This window comes from Thalassophryne amazonica, chromosome 12, assembly GCF_902500255.1.
Source record: "Thalassophryne amazonica chromosome 12, fThaAma1.1, whole genome shotgun sequence".
Lineage (NCBI taxonomy): Eukaryota > Metazoa > Chordata > Actinopteri > Batrachoidiformes > Batrachoididae > Thalassophryne > Thalassophryne amazonica.
The window spans coordinates 89525714-89547388 of record NC_047114.1 but is presented as its reverse complement, the minus strand read 5'-3'; the positions used below and the strand labels follow the sequence as shown (position 1 = coordinate 89547388).

The window sequence follows — 21675 nt, the reverse complement described above, 5'->3', positions numbered from 1 at the left end:
TCTAAATCTGTGATAGTGAGCACTTCTCCTTTGCTAAGATAATCCATCCCACCTCACAGGTGTGCCATACCAAGATGCTGATTAGACACCATGATTAGTGCACAGGTGTGCCTTAGACTGCCCACAATAAAAGGCCACTCTGAAAGGTGCAGTTTTGTTTTATTGGGGGGGATACCAGTCAGTATCTGGTGTGACCACCATTTGCCTCATGCAGTGCAACACATCTCCTTTGCATCATCCGTGAAGAGAACACCTCTCCAACGTGCCAAACGCCAGCGAATGTGAGCATTTGCCCACTCAAGTTGGTTACAACGACGAACTGGAGTCAGGTCGAGACCCCGATGAGGACGACGAGCATGCAGATGAGCTTCCCTGAGACGGTTTCTGACAGTTTGTGCAGAAATTCTTTGGTTATGCAAACCGATTGTTCCAGCAGCTGTCCGAGTGGCTGGTCTCAGACGATCTTGGAGGTGAACATGCTGGATGTGGAGGTCCTGGTCTGGTGTGGTTACACGTGGTCTGCGGTTGTGAGGCTGGTTGGATGTACTGCCAAATTCTCTGAAACGACTTTGGAGACGGCTTATGGTAGAGACATGAACATTCAATGCACGAGCAATAGCTCTGGTTGACATTCCTGCTGTCAGCATGCCAATTGCACGCTCCCTCAAATCTTGCGACATCTGTGGCATTGTGCTGTGTGATAAAACTGCACCTTTCAGAGTGGCCTTTTATTGTGGGCAGTCTAAGGCACACCTGTGCACTAATCATGGTGTCTAATCAGCATCTTGGTATGGCACACCTGTGAGGTGGGATGGATTATCTCAGCAAAGGAGAAGTGCTCACTATTACAGATTTAGACTGGTTTATGAACAATATTTGAGAGAAATGGTGATATTGTGTATGTGGAAAAAGTTTTAGATCTTTGAGTTCATCTCATACAAAATGGGAGCAAAACCAAAACTGTGCCTTTGTCTCTTCTGGTCACATGTTTTGTGTGGGTGGGGTTTTGGTACCAGAGAGGAGTAATTTGCATTTAGGGATGATCTGGATCTTGTTTTGGACACAGTATGTTTTTTCTTTATCATGGTAACATGGGGTATTTTGGGGCCTTGGTGAAGGTAATGGACTCTTGAGTGCCTTTCAGTTTGTTTCTTTCGATTGTATCATATGCACTTCTTGTGTCCAGCACCCCATTTGCCTGGTGTCCACATTTGGAAATTTAAAAGGAGTACTTGAGGACACAGCACATTATGTGCATGTTTACAGTGAAGAGAGACCAAAATAGGACCAAACATGGGAAGTTGTCTGAAATACTGTTGCAACTAATATGTATTTACAGAAATGCAAACAGAGTAACCCTCAGCTCTGATGGCAGGAAGAAATTTTTTTTGCAATGTTCCGTGTATTTGTTTATTTATTGCTCTGATTGACAATGCCTTTCAAGACTTCCTGCAAATCATTCAGATTGTATAGTTCATGATCTCTGGTGATTTGCCTGGTTTTAAAATAATAATCTACATTTGTCTATATAGATGTGGTCTGGATCAAATGGGTTTTTTGGACAGGCAGAAATACCTGGACTTCTGATGTTTCACTTACAGCCTGAGACACACATTTGTCTGACTTTACTAACGGGGCGGGGGTTGAAATCGCTGCTCTTTCCTTGGAGCTCAGAGGGTTAACTGAGCTGCAGCAGCTTTGAGTTGGACTGCATGGTTTAAATACTTCTTTAATTTGATCAACTGACCCTTTATGTGTGCACCCTTGGATTCCTGAGTGAATAATGGTACGAAACATCCGAGGACACACAGTGTCACAAGGTTATCTCAGCAGGATAGTTTACAGGCTTTCAGGCGTGTGATTATCTTAAGTCACATACTCATGACGGGAGCAGGTTATCTTTTGAGCTCCTTGGAGACACAGCTGTTAAGACACCCATGTGGCACACATCCTGTCTTTACAGGACGGCCACTCCAGCTAGCTTTAATGCACTCCAAAAATACCAATCCTCTCAAGCGTGGACGGTGACTCAGCGACCCTTTCCCGTTCCCTCCTCGTACACGTCATCGGTGGCCTTTAAATGGGCAGAGCAGCAGTGATAAAAGCGGTTTTATTAGACTGGCCAAAGCTGAAGCAGGAGCTGAGAGCAAGCTTTGTGATATTTATAGCCAAGCAGGAGTCGCGACACTTCCTCTTCTGCTGAGAACCAGATGGGCTCAGAGGATAAGCTCTCAGAAGGTGGTTGCATTGTGTTCATTTGAGAGACCCATTGTGTCAGGTTTTGGAATTGTGTAATGTCAAATGTTAAAATTAACCCTACCAGCCATGAGGAGAAATAAAACCAAAACCTTAAAATATTTCCTATACCACTAAACCATAATTTAGTAAGATTTATTAGACCTCTCATATGATCACACTACCACCTTCCCACAACATCTGGAGAAACAGTTTACACCAACAGTAACAGAATCGTATAGGTTCAAAAGTTAGTTTATAAAATTTACAAAGTAAATTTCAAATGCTACGTATGGAGGGCTGCAAGAAAAATCCAGTAAATTTGGGTTTAGTGTGGTGTTTCTACTTTGTCATTTTATACAAAAGAGGTGTTGAACTAAAATGGCTGAGCATTTAAAAAGTAAGGAGCGGCAAATCAAGACGTTTCACAACCTTTTAGTGCAGAAAAGGTGTACTTTCAGAGGGAGTAGTTTTAAAGATACACCCAGACAAATTAGTGACAACAGGGAAAATTGGGTAAAGAATCTGTCCGACAGGGTTCTTACACAGACAGAAAAGGATGTGCTCACCAAAGGACTAAATTTCTCAGTGACCCCTAAACATATACCGACAGTAGATTACATCACTGCAGTAGAGTCAGCCATTAAACACAACAGTTTGTCAGAGTCAGAAGCTGGGGACCTCCAACTAAGAGTCACAGCAGTGCTTAACAGTGCTAAGCCTCCTCCGTCCAACATCACAGGAGAAGAACAGAAAGCTTTGTCAGCACTGCAGAAGGACCAAAGCATCTTTATCCTGCCAGCAGATAAAGGCAGATGCACGGTGGTCCTGAACACATCGGACTACAAGGCCAAGATCAACAACTTGCTCAGTGACTCCAGTACATACGAACGTCTGAAGAGAGACCCCACGAGTGGCTATAAGAAGAAAATCATTAGCTACCTCCAAAACCTGGAGAAAGAGGGACTCATCGACAGGCAGACATACTACAGACTGTACCCGGGGGACACCACTCCATGCATCTATGGACTGCCCAAAATCCACAAACAGGACGTGCCACTCAGGCCTATTGTAAGTAGCACAGATTCCATCACATACAATTTGGCCAAGCACCTCAAGTGGATTTTGGCTCCTCTAGTGGGTAACTCAGACCACCATGTGGAGAACTCACAAGATTTTGTGAACAAGATCAAGGACCTGCAGCTGGAGGCAGATGAAACTATGGTGTCATTTGATGTGACTTCATTGTTCACCTGCATCCCCACCGCTGAGGCCATCTCAGCTGTGAGGCAGAGACTGCTGGAGGATGTGTCTCTACCTGAAAGGACCAAACTCACACCAGACCACATCTGCCAACTCTTGGAGATCTGTCTTAACACCACGTATTTCCTGTTTAGGGGGAATTACTACAGGCAGATCCATGGTTGTGTGATGGGGTCTCCGGTATCCCCCATTGTGGCCAATCTGTACATGGAGCGAGTGGAGAAGACAGCCTTGACGTCTTTCACGGGCATCTCTCCCAGTCACTGGTTCAGATATGTCGATGACACATAGGTTAAAATCAAGCAACAGGAGGTCGAGGACTTTACAGAACACAACAATTCGGTGGATTCCAATATCAAGTTCACACGTGAGGATGCCAGAAACAACCATTTAGCCTTCTTGGACTGTGATGTTACGATTGGAGAGAACAGGCAGCTCCAGACAGAGGTTTACAGAAAACCCACTCACACTGACCAATATCTGCTCTTTGGCTCAAACCACCCCCTTGAACACAAGCTCGGGCTGATCAGGACTCTTCAACACAGAGCCCTTCATGTGCCCACAACTGCAGAGGGAAGGGCTAAAGAACAACAACTTGTACGGAAAGCCCTCAAAGTATGTGGGTACCCACGATGGTCCCTGGACAAAGTGCAGAAGTCCCAGAAAACAAAGAGACCAGATAGACAGGAGACAAGAAGAAGAGGAGTGTCTCTCCCTTATTTAGCAGGAGTAGGGGAAAAACTACAGAGGATCTTCAGACAGCACAAAAATCCCAGTTTACTTTAAACCGGTTAACACCTTGAGACAGAAATGAGTTCACCCTAAGGACAAGATCCCTAGTTACAAACAGAGCAATGTACTGTATTATATCAGATGTCAGGAAAACTGTAATGAACACTACATAGGTGAGACTAAGCAACCTTTAAACAAGAGGCTATACCAGCAGAGAGGTCGCCAGTGGACCTCAGTCTGCAGTTCATCTCCACCTGAAAGACACTAACCACACGTTTGAGGACAAAGAGGTTAAAATCTTAGCCAGAGAGAAGAAACGGTTTGAGAGAGGTGTCAAGGAAGCATTCTTTGTAAAACAGTTGAAACCCAGCCTTAACCGGGGGGCGGGTCTCAGACATGCTTTGTCCCCTGTTTACAATGGGGTACTCAGGTCAAAGCAGTTTCAGTCTTTTGTTCATGGTAATGAGTCATTCACGTCATCAGGAGAGTCGTCAAGGGAGCCATCAGGGGAGGCTTCCATCCCATCATTAGAAGAGTGCTAACTAGAGCACAATAGGTGCTAATTAGAGCTATTGTTTAGTCACTAGCCTATAGCAGTCAGCGGGTCTGGGGTCGAGGGCTCTGGTTAGGTTAAAAAACTCCAGCTTTTGTTGGCTTCTGGTTTATTCTTCTCTACAAGAGTCAAGACAGAAGTCAGACTACCAGAGCAAGAATTTTAGCTGAGGAAGCTTCTGTGATTTGAAGCGAAACGTCCTCGCGTCAAGCAACCCAGTCCAGTTGAAGATTTAAGCTTCTCTACTATGTTGAACTAAAACTTGTACTTGTATATAAGACAACTCCTTTTTGTAAGACATTTTTTGAAAAAGGCCTTCTGAAAACAATTCTTTTCTATCCAGGAAATGGTTTAAAAGCACATTTTATGAGCAGCCCCCCCATTTCATAAAAACACCTTGCATGTTGGAGAACTTTAAATCATCTCCCTGGGGCAGAACAGTGTTTCTATCCATTTCTTTGTCATTTCAACACGACATGGAGGTAAAATCTGCAATGGCTACTCACCCCAGTGTAAAGATTTCCAAATTAGTCCACAACAAAAAGAAGCCCTCGTGCGCATGATCGCAATTGCGATCACCAGCCATGGAATGGTCCACTCGTCCTCACTCGGATCCACAGCCAGAGTTCATTTTCAAGTTTCACTCGGACAGAGAATAATGTCCGGGTCCACTTGTTCTCAGGTTTTTCGCATAATGCCTGATCGCAGCTTTGCCTTCGACTCAAATTCTGTCAGGATTGTGGCACATTAGAGAGACCATTATCTCCTGAAAATAGCATCTTCTGAGTTTTTCCAATACAAGACATACATCTGCGTGTCCAATCATGTCCATGGTCACAGCAGCAGTAAACCAGCACCTGCGACACAAACAGCAGCATCCAAAATCCAACAGACTCTGAAAAAGTTGAGTTTTGAGATGAAGTGTGTCGTCTCCTCTGTAAATCCGAGCCACTGCTTTCAAAGAAAAGCTCAGAAGGTTCATTATCAGACATAACTGCATTTGTTTCCCTCTGTCTGTCTCTGTCTGAGATGTTTCAGTTTTGCTATTAAGTACGTCACACGCAGAGAAATGCTGAGAATTGCCGTGCGAGACATTTCTGGAAATGCACCTAATACCTCACTTCGGGAGAGGAATAAAAAATATCAGAAACCACTAATTATGAGTGCATGTGCGCAGGGAGACGGACAATCATGAGTACTTTGATGTTGTGTTGCTAACTGGGATGTTAAAAAAAACATGCAACATGTCCTTTAAGCTGTAAAGAATATCCTAGCTATAAGAATATCCCATTTTTTACAGATAAATTTCCAAGAGAAGACCCTCATATTCACTCAGTATGGTTCTGGCAAATCTTATTAAAGTATTTTTCTGGCTTTTGTTCATGCAGTGCTTCGCTACAATTAAAACTGCTAATTATGGTCAGGGTTAAATAAAAGCCAATACTTAACATTACCTAATAGAGCACAGTTCATTTGTCTTCAGTAGTGGCGAATCCAAAGAAGTTCACCTTCTTCACGACATACTTTTGGTACTTTTCCGAAAATACAAGCAGTGCCACATGGTGGTTGTTGGGTGCAATTACAAGTGGCTACTGACTTGCAACAAAGTCTCTGGCAGTTCATATTAGCTGTTCCACATAACTACTGTAATTTGAGAGCAGCTTTTTAGAAGCTGCCACAAAACTCAAAAGGTTAAAATTATGGGAAGAGCTACAGATGCAGATTTATAGTCGAGGAGAACTGTGTACATGGATTTACCTTCGCTTTAATGTTTTGTTCTGCATACAGCAGCACCTGCGTGTAAATGATACTCTGTGAGCTATGGAAGGTGTGCCAGCGTGCATTTAAACCAAGAGTGCCGCAGAGGAGGTGTAAAGGCAAGTGACAGGAGAGCAAACACTGTCTGCATCCATCCACTGTGAGGCATCAAGGTCACCACGTCCTTCATTTCATGGAGGATCAAAGGCGTTGGCGGGGAGTGGTGGAATCAGCTGGCCTGATGAGAATAAAAAGCTTGCAAAGATCATATAACAACTCTGTCAAGGTTAAGTGAGATCAAAAGTGAGTTTCAATTCAATTCCAAATCTTGCAAATCTTCTCCAGAACAAAGATGCTGCTTGCTCAAACAAGATAGATTGAAACCAAAGGTTTTCCTGTCTCCTTGATGGGATAAATCTAACTCACTGAAGTGTTATTTGTCTCCAAAGAAACCAAAGTCTCATGTGTAAAGTTACAGTCCTCATTTATCCAGCGGTTTAAACAATGAATAATGGAGACAATAAAAACGCAGAGTGTCATGAGGAGTGTGGGTGATTTACTGGCTATCGCTTTTCATGTTTCAGTGCAGCAGACGCAGTCCCACGGGAGAGCGCAGTGTTTTGTAAACACACAAATACTGCTGCTGACACTTGTATGAATATTTATGAGCCTTTAGGGTAGCATGGAACATCAACATTGTTTTTTGCTTTGCACCATAGCGTAGTGTAGGACTCTGCCAAACATGAAACCTGAGCTAAGACAGTCAAGCTGATGCAAATTTTCCTTTGTTTCAAATCAGGACTTCAACTTCTCTTCTTTTTAAAATTCCATACTTGGCACATTATGTGGTCATTAAATGTACAACCCAAATGATATGAATGCTTGGGGGAGGGGCGGGGGCAGTGCTAATATGTATATTAGGTATTCTTGCCAACGATGACTGAACTTTTCCAAGCTCCAACAGCAGTGGAAGGTCATCAGATCAGATCAGAGTGTCGCCACCTTCCAAAGACAAGGCCTGTAGTGCTCTCCTGTGTCAAAGACATTATGGATGATGCCAGTCACCCTCTGCACACAGTCATCAGCAACCAGAGGAGCCTCTTCAGCCACAGACTGCTCCTTCCCAAGTGCAGGACCAGTAGACTGAAAAACACCTTTGTCCCTCAGGCCATCAGACTGTACAACTCCTTACTCGGGGGGAGGAGGAGTAACAGGAAGACAGAGGACGGGAAGGAGAGGATACCTTATGTGCTGCTATACAGTGCTGCTGGAACCTCAATTTCCCTGAGGGAGTCTTCCCAAGGGATCAATAAAGTTCTATCTAATCTGATCTGAGCTAAAGTAGGTCTCTTCAGAGGATTTTTCGGTACTGCTGGAATGACTTGGTGTCAAACTAAAGATTACTTATGGAGACTCAGAAGAGGAGTATCACTTACATCGTGAGCGAACATCAGCGCCAACATTTTGGCCATGTGGCACATTTCTCGGGGTGTGAGCCTCAGTGTTGAGGACCCAAGGGCTTGGGAAGGACAATGGGATGACCATGATTCATCTGTCTGTGGCAGATAGATCGTTACTTTCAGCAGGTGGGGATGGACCGGTTGTGTGGCCTGGGTGATGGGCATCCATGACACAAGGCGGTTCTACTATGGCGGAAGTGGCAATGCACCACACCAGTGTTTGCTCCAAGACCTGTCCTGCTAACAAAAAACAAGATCTCTTGTAGCCCAATGGAGTACTGAACTTCAGCTTTAACCAAACCAGTATAAAAGATGTAAATCTGCACTTTTGAAAACCTCATAAGTTGTGTTTGTTTTCTCCCCTAAGCCGTTATTCATTTCTCAAATGAAACTAAAGTTGATTGTTAAAGGAAAGACCTTTTTCCTCACGTAGGGGGGGTAGGATTCAATTGAGCACAGCTACAGTATGCGGGTAAAAGTAAATCCCTTCAGTTGCTCCCTTGTTTGTACTCGTGGTTGCCACAGCAAATCTGAGGTGAATCTGCATACTGAAAAGGCACAAGTTTTACAAAGGATGTCCTTCCTGATGCAACTCCACATTACATGGAGAAATGTGGCAGGGGTGGGGTTTGAACCACAAACCTTCTGCACTGAAACCAAGTGCACCAATCACTTGGCCACCACCCCGGTACAGCCACAGTATGCGGGTATTATCTGAAATTGCTTTTGGGGAAAAAAACTGTTACTTCTTGACTACTATATATAAATATTATTCTAATCCAACTACATTTTTCCGCAAATCTGATTGGCTTGTTTCACATTTCATGTATTACTCCACATCCTGACAGCACCAACTGCTACGCAGATAGCTCAGAGTGAGAGAAAGTCACGTAGCGACAACGATACCAAAAAGGGTGAATTTAAGCTACCCTACAAAGGTACTGATGTGGATTCTGATACAGAATAGAAATTTCACATTTGATGGATTTGATGGATTTTCACATTTGATGGATTACTCTGCTCCCTGACCGCTGTTGGGGCGATGCTGCCTCAACGGTAAGCCTCACTGACCGAATTACCTACAGAAAAATAAACCGTGCAAACGATGGAATTGGATTAGAATGGGAATAACCCCCATGTGTCGGACGATTTGCGGATGTTCATGCTGAATTACGGTCTCAAATATCTGTTTTAAAGCTCAATTTGCGACCATAAAACCAGCATGAACGTCCGCAAATCATCACACAGCAGGGTTCTTCCCTAAATATCCTGTTTAATGCCGTGTCCTAGTATCAGCAAAAAAAAAATACAAAATTTCCCACTCAGAAATGGGTTTTACCTGGCAAACTGTTTTACATCATTGTAAAATGAACTATTATATTGATATTCTGATCAAGGATAATTATTCTCAATGACGCTTCTCAGCAGCAATCATAGTCTTGTTGGTTGACTTAATGATTTTTCACTTATTGGCTGCATGTATTTTGGGTTTTGTCCCAGATTGTAAGGGTGTGTTCGCTATTTCTTAGTGTTGCCATATTGTCACAGTTTAGTGAAGGGCTCCGTGTCCTCGGCTCCAAGCTGTTCCGAGGTGCTGACACGAGGGGATTTACTGGGTAATGAGAATTGCAACAAACTCCTCAGTCATCTCATTTTCAGCCGGCTGTTCGATGGATGACACTCTAGAGACTCAATCAAATCTGACCTTGCTGTCCTGTCACCTATTGTGTCTGGAGAACTTTTTTTTTTTTTTTTGCTTCGCTGTGCATTTATATTGACAAACGATACCAATCGTACTCTTGCCCAATCTCATCATATTGTTATGCCAACCACATCTACGTAAATAATGTCTTTCAGACTGGATTATATATATATATATATATATATATATATATATATATATATATATATGATGAGTGTGAACAAAGTGGTATCTTTTGTATATGTCTCAATTGATAAAATGTTGAAAGTTTTTAATGAATGGTATATTTGAGGGGCGAGGTATGATATGTTTACAGTATGAATAGTCTTTGTGCTAAATGGATTTTCTTTTCACTTACAAACTCTGTCACTTATAGTTAGACATCAACCTGTCCAGGGACTACAGGTGGAAATTAGTATTTTTGCTATAACCTGGCACAATGCATCTTTCCTGTTTTTTAGGTCAATGTATTATTGTGCACTGTCCCTGAGAAATAAAATCATATCATACCATACCATACCATTTCACACCATGTGCTCAACTCTGGTTATAGGATAGTGCCTTATTTTAATTTTTCTTTTCCCTTTTAAATGTGTTTCATATCCTCCCTCCACAGAGCACCTCAAACCAGTTAAGTTGTAGTAGGATAGTAACAGTACAGTATAAAACTTTAACACCATATACTGGTACTTGGCCAGCACAGCGGCTTAGTGATTAGCACTTTTGCCTCACAGTGTGAAGGTCCCAGCTTCGCTTCTGACCTGGGGCATCATATACAAAACGTGTGTACACACAAAAACGTGACTTTTTTCTGTTTCATGTTTATTGCATTTGACAAGGTACCAAATAAACTATCCCTGTGTGTATCCACTTAATTTCCATCATCTGTAGCTCACACTTGGTATAATTTATTTTCTGTGTTCATGTTGACTAATCTGACGGAGTGGGGAATCCCAGCTCCCGGCGCCTATTTACATGAACTTACATATTTAAGTAGGGGCGTGGAAAGGGAGGAGTTTCGTACATCTGCATCAATTCCACGTTGATTGGGATGTACAAACAGAACGTGCTTGGATCCATGCGTACGGACACATACATCTGGAATTTTTCGTGTGTATGACAGTTTATGGGTTTTAGAGCCATGTTTCAGTAGGAAATCCATGCATGTTTTTGTACATGAGGCCCCTGGTCTTTCTGTTTCCATGATCTCCATATGTTTGCTTGTGATCCCTCTGGTTGCTCGTAGGTTTGAGCGAGAGTGTGACTGAGTGTCTGTTTGTATGTGTTGGCCCTGCAATAGACTGGTGACCTTTCCAGGGTGTACCCCACCTCTTGTCCAATGACACCCTCGGATAGGATCCAGCCCCTCTGTGACACTTAACTGGAATAAGCGGGTTTAGAAAATGAATGACAATGAAACTGTTACTTTAAAAATGTTAATGTTATATTATAATGCACATCACAACACTGATGGGTAGTGTTAAAATGTCCAGCTTTAGAGCAGAAATAAACATGTTTACAGCCTGGTACAAAAACAGTCTTGATCTCTATAGAGTTTCCTCCTCCGTGACAACATGTAGGGGGTGAATTTTTTTCTATCTTCTTAGTCTAAGATGGTTTAAGCCATAAAGTTCTGTATAATTGTGGGCGTGGTTGCTTCGAATGACATCAGCTGAGCCCAGCGACTCCACATGTCATACGGTCTGACCTTAACTCAGAATCTGCTCAGTGTGGCTGCTCGCTGTTGTGGAGTCTGTTTTGTTTGGAGTATTTCATTACAAACATCTGGAATAATATGGCTTGTTAATAATATGTCTTCTAAAACATCTCTGCTGCAATATTTGTGCTGAGTGAACTTATCTTACTTAATATTGTATGCTAACAATGTTAGCACTTTTAGTAGTTGTTGGTAGCTTCATTCGTTGGGTCCACTTAATGCGCGATTACTGAGAAAATAAGCGGCTCATAACTTTTAAATTTCCACACTAAAGCAAATTGTTGTGAGAACCACCATGCAGTCCCCAAAAATGATTTAACAAACATCCAAACCGAGACTAGCCTGCTAGTTTAGGTGGTTGGCCTCGACGACAGGGGGTTGTTCAGGCTTCTTTAGACACACATTGAGCCACCCGCACTCCACCCCTTTACGCATTAATGAGTTCATCATGAATCAGCATGGCAGGGGCTGCCAACATGGCAACCCCCAGACATAGCTTCATATCGCCTGTTCCAGGTCTCTCTAGAAAACCTACGGGTGGCGTCATGCAGGCTTTGTCCACTATATATACACATAATATGGGCCCAACACACACACAAAACCCATCCTAAGTTAAGGTTGCCATTTATGTGGTCTCTTTTATTAATGTATCTCTCACACATGCAGAAAGTGCAGTAGGCTCCCAGAATGGGAGTGGACAGTTAGGCAAGTCTATGTGTTTGCAGCGTCTGAAGTCTTATATAGTGCTTACCCCAGATTCCGCAGTGTGAAGCAGATGAAAGTGCACAACTTCCCCTGACTCCAGCCTGATGCAGGAAACTGGGTGGGCTGGGTCAATGCAGATGAAGTGTCTTGTCCAAGGACCCAGATTAGCTACCTCTTCTACAATACTGTGTAAGAAAGTGGAAAGATAAGTGCGTATTTTGATCAGTACAGATCAGTTACAAAGCATAATGCTGTTAATTCATTCCCTGCATGTTTTTTAAATCTTCCATTACTCCCCCTGGCTCCTGATATGGGAGTTTTGTTTGAGTTTAATTAGCTCAGGAGACATGTGCAAGACCCTTATTAGGAAATCAAAGAGGAGCAGCAGCACAAGCAATATTGTACGGAGACTACTCGATGTGAACACTTCAGCTATAAACAGAGCATGGGGAAAAGCTCGGTTCAGAGGTGAATATAGCGGCGAAGCCACAATTGCCGTTTTAATTACAAGATGAACTTTAACCCACATCCTGTTCTCGCTCCCTTTCTTTCTCTGAATGACAAGAGCTCGGTCTTGCCGTAATTACCCACAAAAATGCTCCAAAACAGTGATGACTGCCTAACCATTTCTCTGTGTTGGCAACGTGCTGCTTGTGGTTTTAATCGAGTTACCCAACTGCGAAAGATGACTCACTATCATGCACACAAGGCGTGGAATCACTCCCAACAGCAGGAGACACCCAGGGGTAATCACAAGCATTTGGTATTTCCTGCTACCATTATGATAACATAAACTGGCACAAGGAACAGAACAATGTGGTCTGTCAAAGTCAGATTACCCACAAACCACTGGTCATGTCTGTCTGCTCAGGCGGTCATCTGAACAATCGCGAAGAAACAACAGTTCTCTGAAAGTACTGCGCGATCACGATGTTCTGCTTGAATTTTCTCCAGAAAAGCACAAAACTAGGGATGCTCCAGACCGTTCCGTCTTACGTAGATTATTACATTTAACTGGCATTTTAATTTAGTGAACAGCTACACGACCATACACAGTGATCAGTACTTACTGCTTTCCCTATATACGCCAAAATTTTATCTTTTCAGCCCAACATTGACAGGATATCAAGGTCAGTTCACTGAACACGGGTCACAGCAGTCTGTAATATTCTGGCAGAATCGTACATGCATCAGCTTTGGTGGAGGGCACGCTAGTGACTTTCCAGTCTGTTCGGGAATTTAATGAATCTTCTAGTCACTAGCCCACTTCTTCAGGATTTAGTTATTACATCTCCTTGTAACATAAAGGGATACAGAGACAAATGTGCATGAATCGTTTTACTGTAAACTGTCAGGCAGAGCTTAACGAAAGTGATGCCAAACTGTCTCTACTGGCCCTTCATGGCTGGTTTCAATCCAATTTACTAAACTCAGCCCACACGTAGTTCCAGAATGCGATAAAATTTAACGCTTCTTGAAATGATAAATTCACAGCTTGCAATGTTAAAAGTGCTGTAAGTAACTGAGTGCCACTAGATGTCACACTAGCACCAGCATCTCAGACCAAACACTTGCTTTCTTTTGGCTACAACTCCCCAGCCTTTAACCCCCCCCCCCCTGCATTGAGGAGCAGAAAAGGCCATTTGAAGCCTTTTACCAGCTCAAAGGACTCCCAAATTGGGAAATGCCAGACCCTTGTTGACCCAGTGTAGCCTCTGAACACAGTTTCTTGGGGGGGGATGAATTTCTAGAAACCTGCTAATATGAGTCATCTTGACTGCACAGTGACATGTAGGAAGCAGAACTGAAATACACTGGATATGAGCATGAGACTTGCACAAATCCAGCTGCTCCTTCAGTAAATGTACAGCTATGTAAACAAGAAAAGCCCGGATCACAACACATGCAGAGTGAGTGTTGCTTCGGCCTCTGCCCAGGACAAAATTATGCCACCACTTCGTCACACAGCAAACAGCCGTGCAATGTTATGGTCCAGTCACACGGCACTTAATGAAGGGCAACGAAGCCCTAATGAAACAAGAAATCTGGACTTTCGTTGGCATAGTTTAACCTTTGTTCAGCTTTGTTCCTGCAGCTGGTGCTTTGTCAGGATTTTTAAACTGTTGAAAAATTTGAATGAAAGGCAACGAAAACCTCAATTTGTCCGTGTTTCGTTGTGCTCTCGTTCTTGACGGTTTTTTAATCATTTGCTTAGTTTTTGTAACGTTAGTGTTTGTCTGACTTCATTCGACCAGCTGAATGTTTTCACACAGTACAGAAGCCGGTTTCTGAGCGCTGCTGCTGCTCCACTGCGTTCATGTACCGTCGGAAATTAGAGGGCAAACTCAGCCTGCTTGCTTGGATATTTTTTATCTGGGTGGGGGGTCAGCTTTAATGGGCTATGAGCTCCGTCCCAGTGCAGAGTCCTGGAACTCAGAGATGCAGACACACACTGCTCCAGCTGTGGCTCCAGGCACTTATCTTTTAAAGCCTTGAAATCCTTAGCTTCGGTTTTGTTAAGTTCCTCTTTCATCCCTTTTTGCGCTCTTAATTCGCAGGCTATTCTGTGATAAAGCTCTTTAGTCCAACTTTTCTCAATGAATTGACTTTTTTTTACTTTTTTCCCTTCGCTGAGGAATTGTTGTGTGCCATGTGACTGGGCCATTGCATTTGTGTTTAAGCTAGCATTTATAGCATCTTTAAAAGACGAAGCTGACCAGTTAAAAATAAGGTCAAAGAAAAAGGTTGAGAAATTTTTGATCTGCAAAATTGTGCAAAACTCATCTGTGATCTAAGGATTATCTCGCAAATGTGAAAAATTTTAAATCTCAGATGTATTCTGGTGCATTTTCAGGTCTATTTACCCACCAAAAAAATCTCAAAAAACTACCTTTGTGTCTATGAGAAACTCACCAAAGATAACCCTGGAGGGACAGCCATGAGAAAAACAAATGAGAGGCTGAGGAGTGGCTCTCCCGCTGGTGGGAAAAGCAAATCATGTGTGAAGCTGCCACACGGGGTAACCATGACACTCAGGCAGCAAGTTGCCACCACATGGCCTGAGAATGGCATCTTGTCAAGTGTTGGTTATTCAGTGCTTTACGGGGTCGTCTGTACTTGTCGGAGGGATCCATTGTGTAAGAAAAATGAAGAGGCTGCGTAAACCTGCTTGAACTGCATTTTCCCACTTGGGATTGTTGGCTTCTGTCGAGCTGATGTGACCTTTTAAAAAGCAACGATCCAAGAAATGAATACCACAGGGAAGTGCAGGCTAGTTTTATTCCCTGGATGCACACCTGCTGCTGGTGGCAGGTGGTTTGCTGCAGGGCAAAGATGAGATTTGGAGGATTATAGCTTTTTGTTGGTGTTGAATACAGGCGTTTTGTCCCTCCCCAATCTTGCTCATCCTTCTGCGTCCTCCTGCAGCTGCTTATTGTTTTCTTCTGATTCATATTTTTAGTTCAGTGAGAGATCAAGTTGTTTTTCAGCACTCACATGGTGCTGCTTAGTAGCATGTGGGTGAAAAGGTTCCAGGAGCTGAAAATTGCATGTCTCTGTCTCATGATAGCCACCTGACTCCCCCCGCCTCATCTCCCCTCCTCCCTGGAGTTATTACCCTCCGTGCCCTTGTGAAGACTCTTTTCAAACATCCATCACTGCTCTTATGAACCTCTTACAGTAATTGGCCCGCCTTTGTGTCAGATCCAAACAGATGATAATCTGCAGCGACTGTCTGTGACACACCGAGGACATGGATCATGAGTTTGCTGCTGGCCGTGCTCGTGTCTCAGTCACATGTACTTGCTGTGGGAGCTGGCGGTTGACTTCTGCTGTTGTTTAAGCACACTGTTATTTTCCAGGAGTGGGCGGCCTTTTTACCAGGAGAGTGTCACTGCAAATGTCTCAACTGGAGGTCTGACAGAGGAGCTTGTCCCTAATTATTGCCCTTGCCACGCCCCCGAGGGCAGAAAGAGGATTTTGTAATTTGCACTGTGTAAACGTGTCGAACACTATGTCGCCCCCACTTACTTTTGAGCGGTCTGCTCATTTTGTGACTTAAAACAGATGCACTTTATTAAAAGCACCACACTGCTTTCCAACATTATATATAAAAAAAATAAATAAAATACAGAAGGTAGACTACATGCAACACTTTTTGTGACCCTTGCCCTTGAAAAAAGTTTCTTTAAACAAAAAAACAAGCAGTGTGATCTTGTTGCTTTTACAAATGTTCTATATTTAATCCAAACATGATTGAATTTAAATGATTTGGAAACAATGGCTTAGTTTCGGGGAGAACAGAGCAAAAACATCATAGTTCAGCTGCTGTCACTTTTTTCAGGGCCACAACAGCTAATCTAGACCACATCCACAACACATTATGAATCGGCATGTTTTTTACGCCGGATGCCCTTCTTGATGCAACTCCAGTTCTACCCGTAGAAACACACATGGCCCCTGATCTTCCCAAGTGCCCTCCCAGCCCAGGTACCCACTCTGATTCACTTGTGAGATCGGTTATAGCAGGATGGCTGCATACAAAAAAAAACAAAAACAAAAAAAAAACACATCAATTATCAAACACACAATTCCCAACTGTTTACATTTTGCTACGATCTAAGGCATCCTATCCTGTGCACAACATTAAACTGCCTGCAGGACTGTAGGTGGTCCTTCAGCCTGCAGATACTACCCTTTTGGTGGGGAGGAGCCGGGCAGGATTACCACTTCAGCCACCATAAAACACTTTGCAAAGGTCAAAACCAGGAAAGAAGATCTCTTGTTTCCACACACTGTGGGAGTAACTCTGCTGCTGCCTTCCATTGGAGGACAGCACACAGGGGAAGGGGAGGGAAGCTGTTTGGATCATCGTCATCTCTGGAAAAGAGAAACCACACCAGAGCACCAAGGGTTTTGTCTCAGAGGGAGGTGACCGATGCTGAGGGGTTTGTTGCAGCTGGAACATTTTATTGTTCAGTAAGGATAACCAGCTTCCACTGCCATCAAGGGAGCTTGGAAAGTTTCACAATGCAGTGGCAGCTCTCTCCAAGCAGATATATAAGTGGCCAGATCTTGATGGGTGGGTACGTCTACATACGGTCTGGTCGCGCCAGTGTTTGGTGTACTGAGGTTGTGGAAGTTGCTATGGCAAATCCTTCCATTGGTACCAGATACCACTTCATGAGGTCGCTGAACACAAGTGTTTGGTGATGCTGCTGTCTTTATAAGAGGACAAATGTCCACGTTTTTAGGATCCTGGTAGGGTTGTGAGAGCTGGATTCAGCCCAGTGACCTAAAGGTGAGATCTGGATGTCTTTGCTACATGGGTGCCAATGAGATGACTTTATATCAGATTAAGGATTACTTAGGGAGACTCCAATGGGGCGTACCACTTGCATCATGAGGGGGTGTCACATTTCTCTGTGCAGCAGTGCTGAAGACCATAGCAACTAGAAGCAGTCAAGGGGATGCCCCTCTATCACTTGTGACAGACAGATGGCTACTTTCAAGAGGGGGGAGACTGACCAGTTGCCTGCCTGGGCAGCTGCCAAGCAAGACCCTGACCAGTTCCATAGAATCTGGTCAACTGATGTGGCCAATATTAACATATGGGGCATTTCCCACCTAATGTCGCCAAATCTGCATGAAATGATTCGCATGGATGTGATGGGTGGAAATGTTGGTCATCTAAAATCTCATTTCCTTAGCGAGAAAGAAGTGATCAATAGAAAGACAAGAAGCATTTGCCAAAGAAACCATTTGACATTTTGTTCTCAATTTTTCAAACAAAAAGGTTGCAGTGTTGGGTTATAAAGAGCTGAGCTGTTCCAATGGAGACACCAGAGGGCTAAAACTGGAAAGAAAGCGCTGATTCTTCCGGTGTCACAGGTTCCTGGCCTCAGGAATGCCACAGGACAGGAAGGGAGTAGAAGGAAACGGGAAATACTTTTGTCTCCCTACAGACCTCCAGAATGGATGTCTCTCTTTTTTTAAAAACTCCTGTGAGGGCTTTTGTTTGATTATTTCAAATTCACACAAGAATAAGGCATGTATGAAGACCCAGTTTGCTGTTGCTGGATCAAGGTCAAATAAAAAAAGCACGCAGTATACCCCTTAGGATTCCACAAAATATAATTACTGTAGAAGAATTGAGACAGATTAAAATAGCAACATAACAAATTCCTGCAGGAACTGACACAATAATGATGCCGTGAATTAAAGTTAATAATTGACTGTTATTCACAAATGGGTCGGCTCCAGATATGCTCACCATCAAAACAAAAGAGACTTGATTATTAAAGAAAAGAAGAAGAAAAAAAAAGCCAGTGAACCTGTGTGAACCATGAGTCCAACTGTTCCAGCTGTCCACACGGGTGCGTCTCCTTGCCAAAGACACTGTGGCGGTATAGTGTCTCTGCAGTCATTGCATGAACACATGCTCAATTTGTAAGAGACGCTTAAAAATCCTGAGAGCAGCAGAATGCGCTCTCTGAGCTTGCTGCATTAATATATTTATGCTCGTATGGTGCAGCGCTCGTCCACACGCCAAAAGAATTTGTGGTGGATGGGCTGTTTTTTTTGGGGGGGGTCTAGTGTTTGTGTGTGTTGTTGTAATGGAACTACCAACAGCGTGGGTGTAATAACACTCTATTTCCACCCATATTTGGTAAGTTCCAAAGGGATTTACATTTTTAAAAGGTGTAATCACCCACATTACAAAATTCTCACTTATCTTAGTGCTACAGCAACACATATTTATCTCAGCCAAGAAGGTTATATTTTCAATCATATGTGTTTGTTGCACTGGATAGAAACTAGACGTAATTATTTTATTCAACAAAAATTCGGGAGTGAACATTTTTATTTGATTTGTTTTGTTGGAGTTGTGGTACCATGACATTTGGGGGCAGAGTCTGGTTATTTTAAAAGGTGTCTTAAGAATCTAGACAAGTAAAAAATAAACGTGATGCGTGGATTTAAAGGTGGAGCCCCTTTTGATTTTTTTTTGTTATAATTTAGGTAATTAAAAAGGTTATTTCTCAGCACCATTATAATTTTATTATACATGAGTCATTTTAATTCTATTGCATCTGTAACTTATACCCCCCCACCACCACCACCACCACTACCACTACCACCAAAAAAAGCAGATTAGCATAGATGGCCAGAGATCCCATTAGGAAGAAATCAGGAAGAAAGTAGAATAAAATGGCATATTTCACATGGAAATTTTGCTGAATATCTGCAAGACAGGTTATACAATGCTCACATAGATCTGAACAGTTAGTTGCAGTTTTTGCTTGAATTACCAAAATAAACCAGTGGAGAGACGGAAGTTGCATTATAGTTTTACTAGATGCATTTTCCCTACTTGAAAATTGGAAAATTCATAATTCCCAGTTTCCACTTAATGCAACATGAAATTCAAGCAATGCCTATATCGTCTACAAAATCTCAGGGTGCAAACTTACGATATTTAAATGGACTATATTTATGTAGTGCTTTTCCATCTGCATCAGATGCTCAAAGCGCTTTACACATCAGTGCCTCACATTCACCCCAATGTGAGGGTCCTCCAATACAAGGTGCTCACTTCACAGTGGGAGCAATAAGGGATTAAGGACCTTGCCCAAGGGCCTTTAGTGATCTTCCAGTCAGGCTGGGATTTGAACTGAGGATCTTCTGATCTCAAGCCCAACGCCTTAACCACTAGACCATCACCTCCCCTCAACTGACCCTTTAAGCAGTTTTCTGGCTCCACCCACTGTACACAGACCGTCATGTTTTGTTAGTTTTATTTATTTTTTGTGCAGCATTAATAAATATCTTTCTCGTCTGTTTTTAGGATGCCTTTGTGGAGCTGTATGACAGACAGAGGGACTCTGTCTTCAGTTGCTCCTGGCCCTCCATCAAGACAGTCTTCGGCCTGGCAGCGCTCGGGGCAGCGAGCTTCACCATCGGCGCGTACCTGACCCAGAAGTGAAGCCGTCCTGTTTCCATCAGCTTGACTTCATTCCTCACCTTCATCTTTGCACCCCCTCCTGTTTCCTTTTAAAGATGCCCCTGACCCCTCAGAGACACCCTTCAGACTACCCCCCCTTCCCCCCACTCTGGCTCTCTTCAAAGCCTTCTCTCTGAAACTCCCTTTTTCTCACTCCTCCATGTCAAAACAAAGACTCCAATCAAATCCAAACAACTGAAGGAACGGGATGCACCCAGCAAGATGCTTTTTTTTTGGAAGAAAAGCAGCCCAGATATAAATCACACCAATTTCACAAGGGCGGCTCCAGAAATTTGTAGATGAGGAGGCCAAGGGGGAGTGGACTGTGCATGACATTCAAATAGTTTAGCTAATGGTTTTACTTGCTTGTGTTTGTTGGTAAATTAGCAACATTTAATCTTGTAACTTAGAGAATAGTTGATTTTGTCATGAAACAGTAATTTTGGAGCAGATCCTAGAAATGTAAACACAATTTGAGATTATTTGGATCAGTTTTGCAAAAACAGACTTGCATATAATCCTGCATTTAAAAAAATAATTTAAAAAAAGTGCCAAAGCAACATGCAGATCCATACTGAATACACTGTGGTGGCTCTGAGGAAAAATGGGAGGAGCAAAAAGAAGTAGCACTAGACATGTAGCTAACAACTGTCAACATCAGGTGTGTGTTCGTGCTAATCTGTGTTGCAACTAAAAAATTAGAAAAATGCTCCACCAGTCCGCTGCTGTGCAAAAGTTGCACGGACTAGATTACATTTCAAAACATGTGGGAGGCAGTTTGTGCGCTGCCAGTTTATATATGCAGAATTTCATCACTCAGTTGTGTCATTTTTATAAAATGCACACCCAACACCTACACCCACCCTTCTGCCCTGCTGTACACTGGTGTAAGTTGGATTGATGTTATAACAGGCATAGCTGTTTGTGCTTGCAGTTTTCCATCACCACTGGGGGCAGTTACCTGGGTTTTCTGTGTGTGTTGCAATATTATTTTGTTTTGTTTAAAGCCCATAAATTCAACCAATCTACCAGTATTCTGTATTGGTAGTTGGGAGGACTGCATGGCAAAACCCAGAATTAAAAATAATGATAATAAAAATAATGCAGAAACTTGAGGTCATGCGGATGTGCAACAATACAGAAGTTAAAAAAAATGCAACAGACTATAAAAGCCAAAGATATGCCAGACATTCCAAGGTAGCCCACCCTGCATCCTCTTCTGGAGCCGCCTTTTTAAACTGACCTAAGGACTTTGAGGAGACAGGAGAGATAAGCGAAGTGTACCTATTTTGTTCTGCCTGCTTCTGTACTAGTAGCATGAACATTGAGTGTTTGTGTAGGTGTTGCATGTGTCGATGTGGATAAAGAGAGCTTGTGGGAGACCTCATCACAGAGGATTTGATAGATCGAGGGCTGCGATGATGATGGTGATCATTATGCCTACGCCAGCTGAAGAGGACCAGCCGGGTGAGGAACCCTAACTGAACTGAGGACTCTAGCTACCACCCCCACCCCCCCAGCTGTCCTTCAGAGGACTTCCTCCACATA

The 21675-nt window shown here is 43.0% G+C and overlaps 1 protein-coding gene across 1 annotated transcript in view; it reads left to right on the top strand.

The window, feature by feature from the left end:
• Positions 1–20958, top strand: part of bcl2b (BCL2 apoptosis regulator b) — a 75494-nt gene extending 54536 nt beyond the window's left edge. Inside the window, exon 2 of the mRNA XM_034182394.1 lies at positions 19972–20958. Within this exon, the coding sequence (XP_034038285.1) occupies positions 19972–20109 (138 nt within the window). The 3' untranslated portion in view covers positions 20110–20958. The remainder of the gene's footprint in view (positions 1–19971) is intronic.
• Positions 20959–21675: the final 717 nt, after the last annotated feature.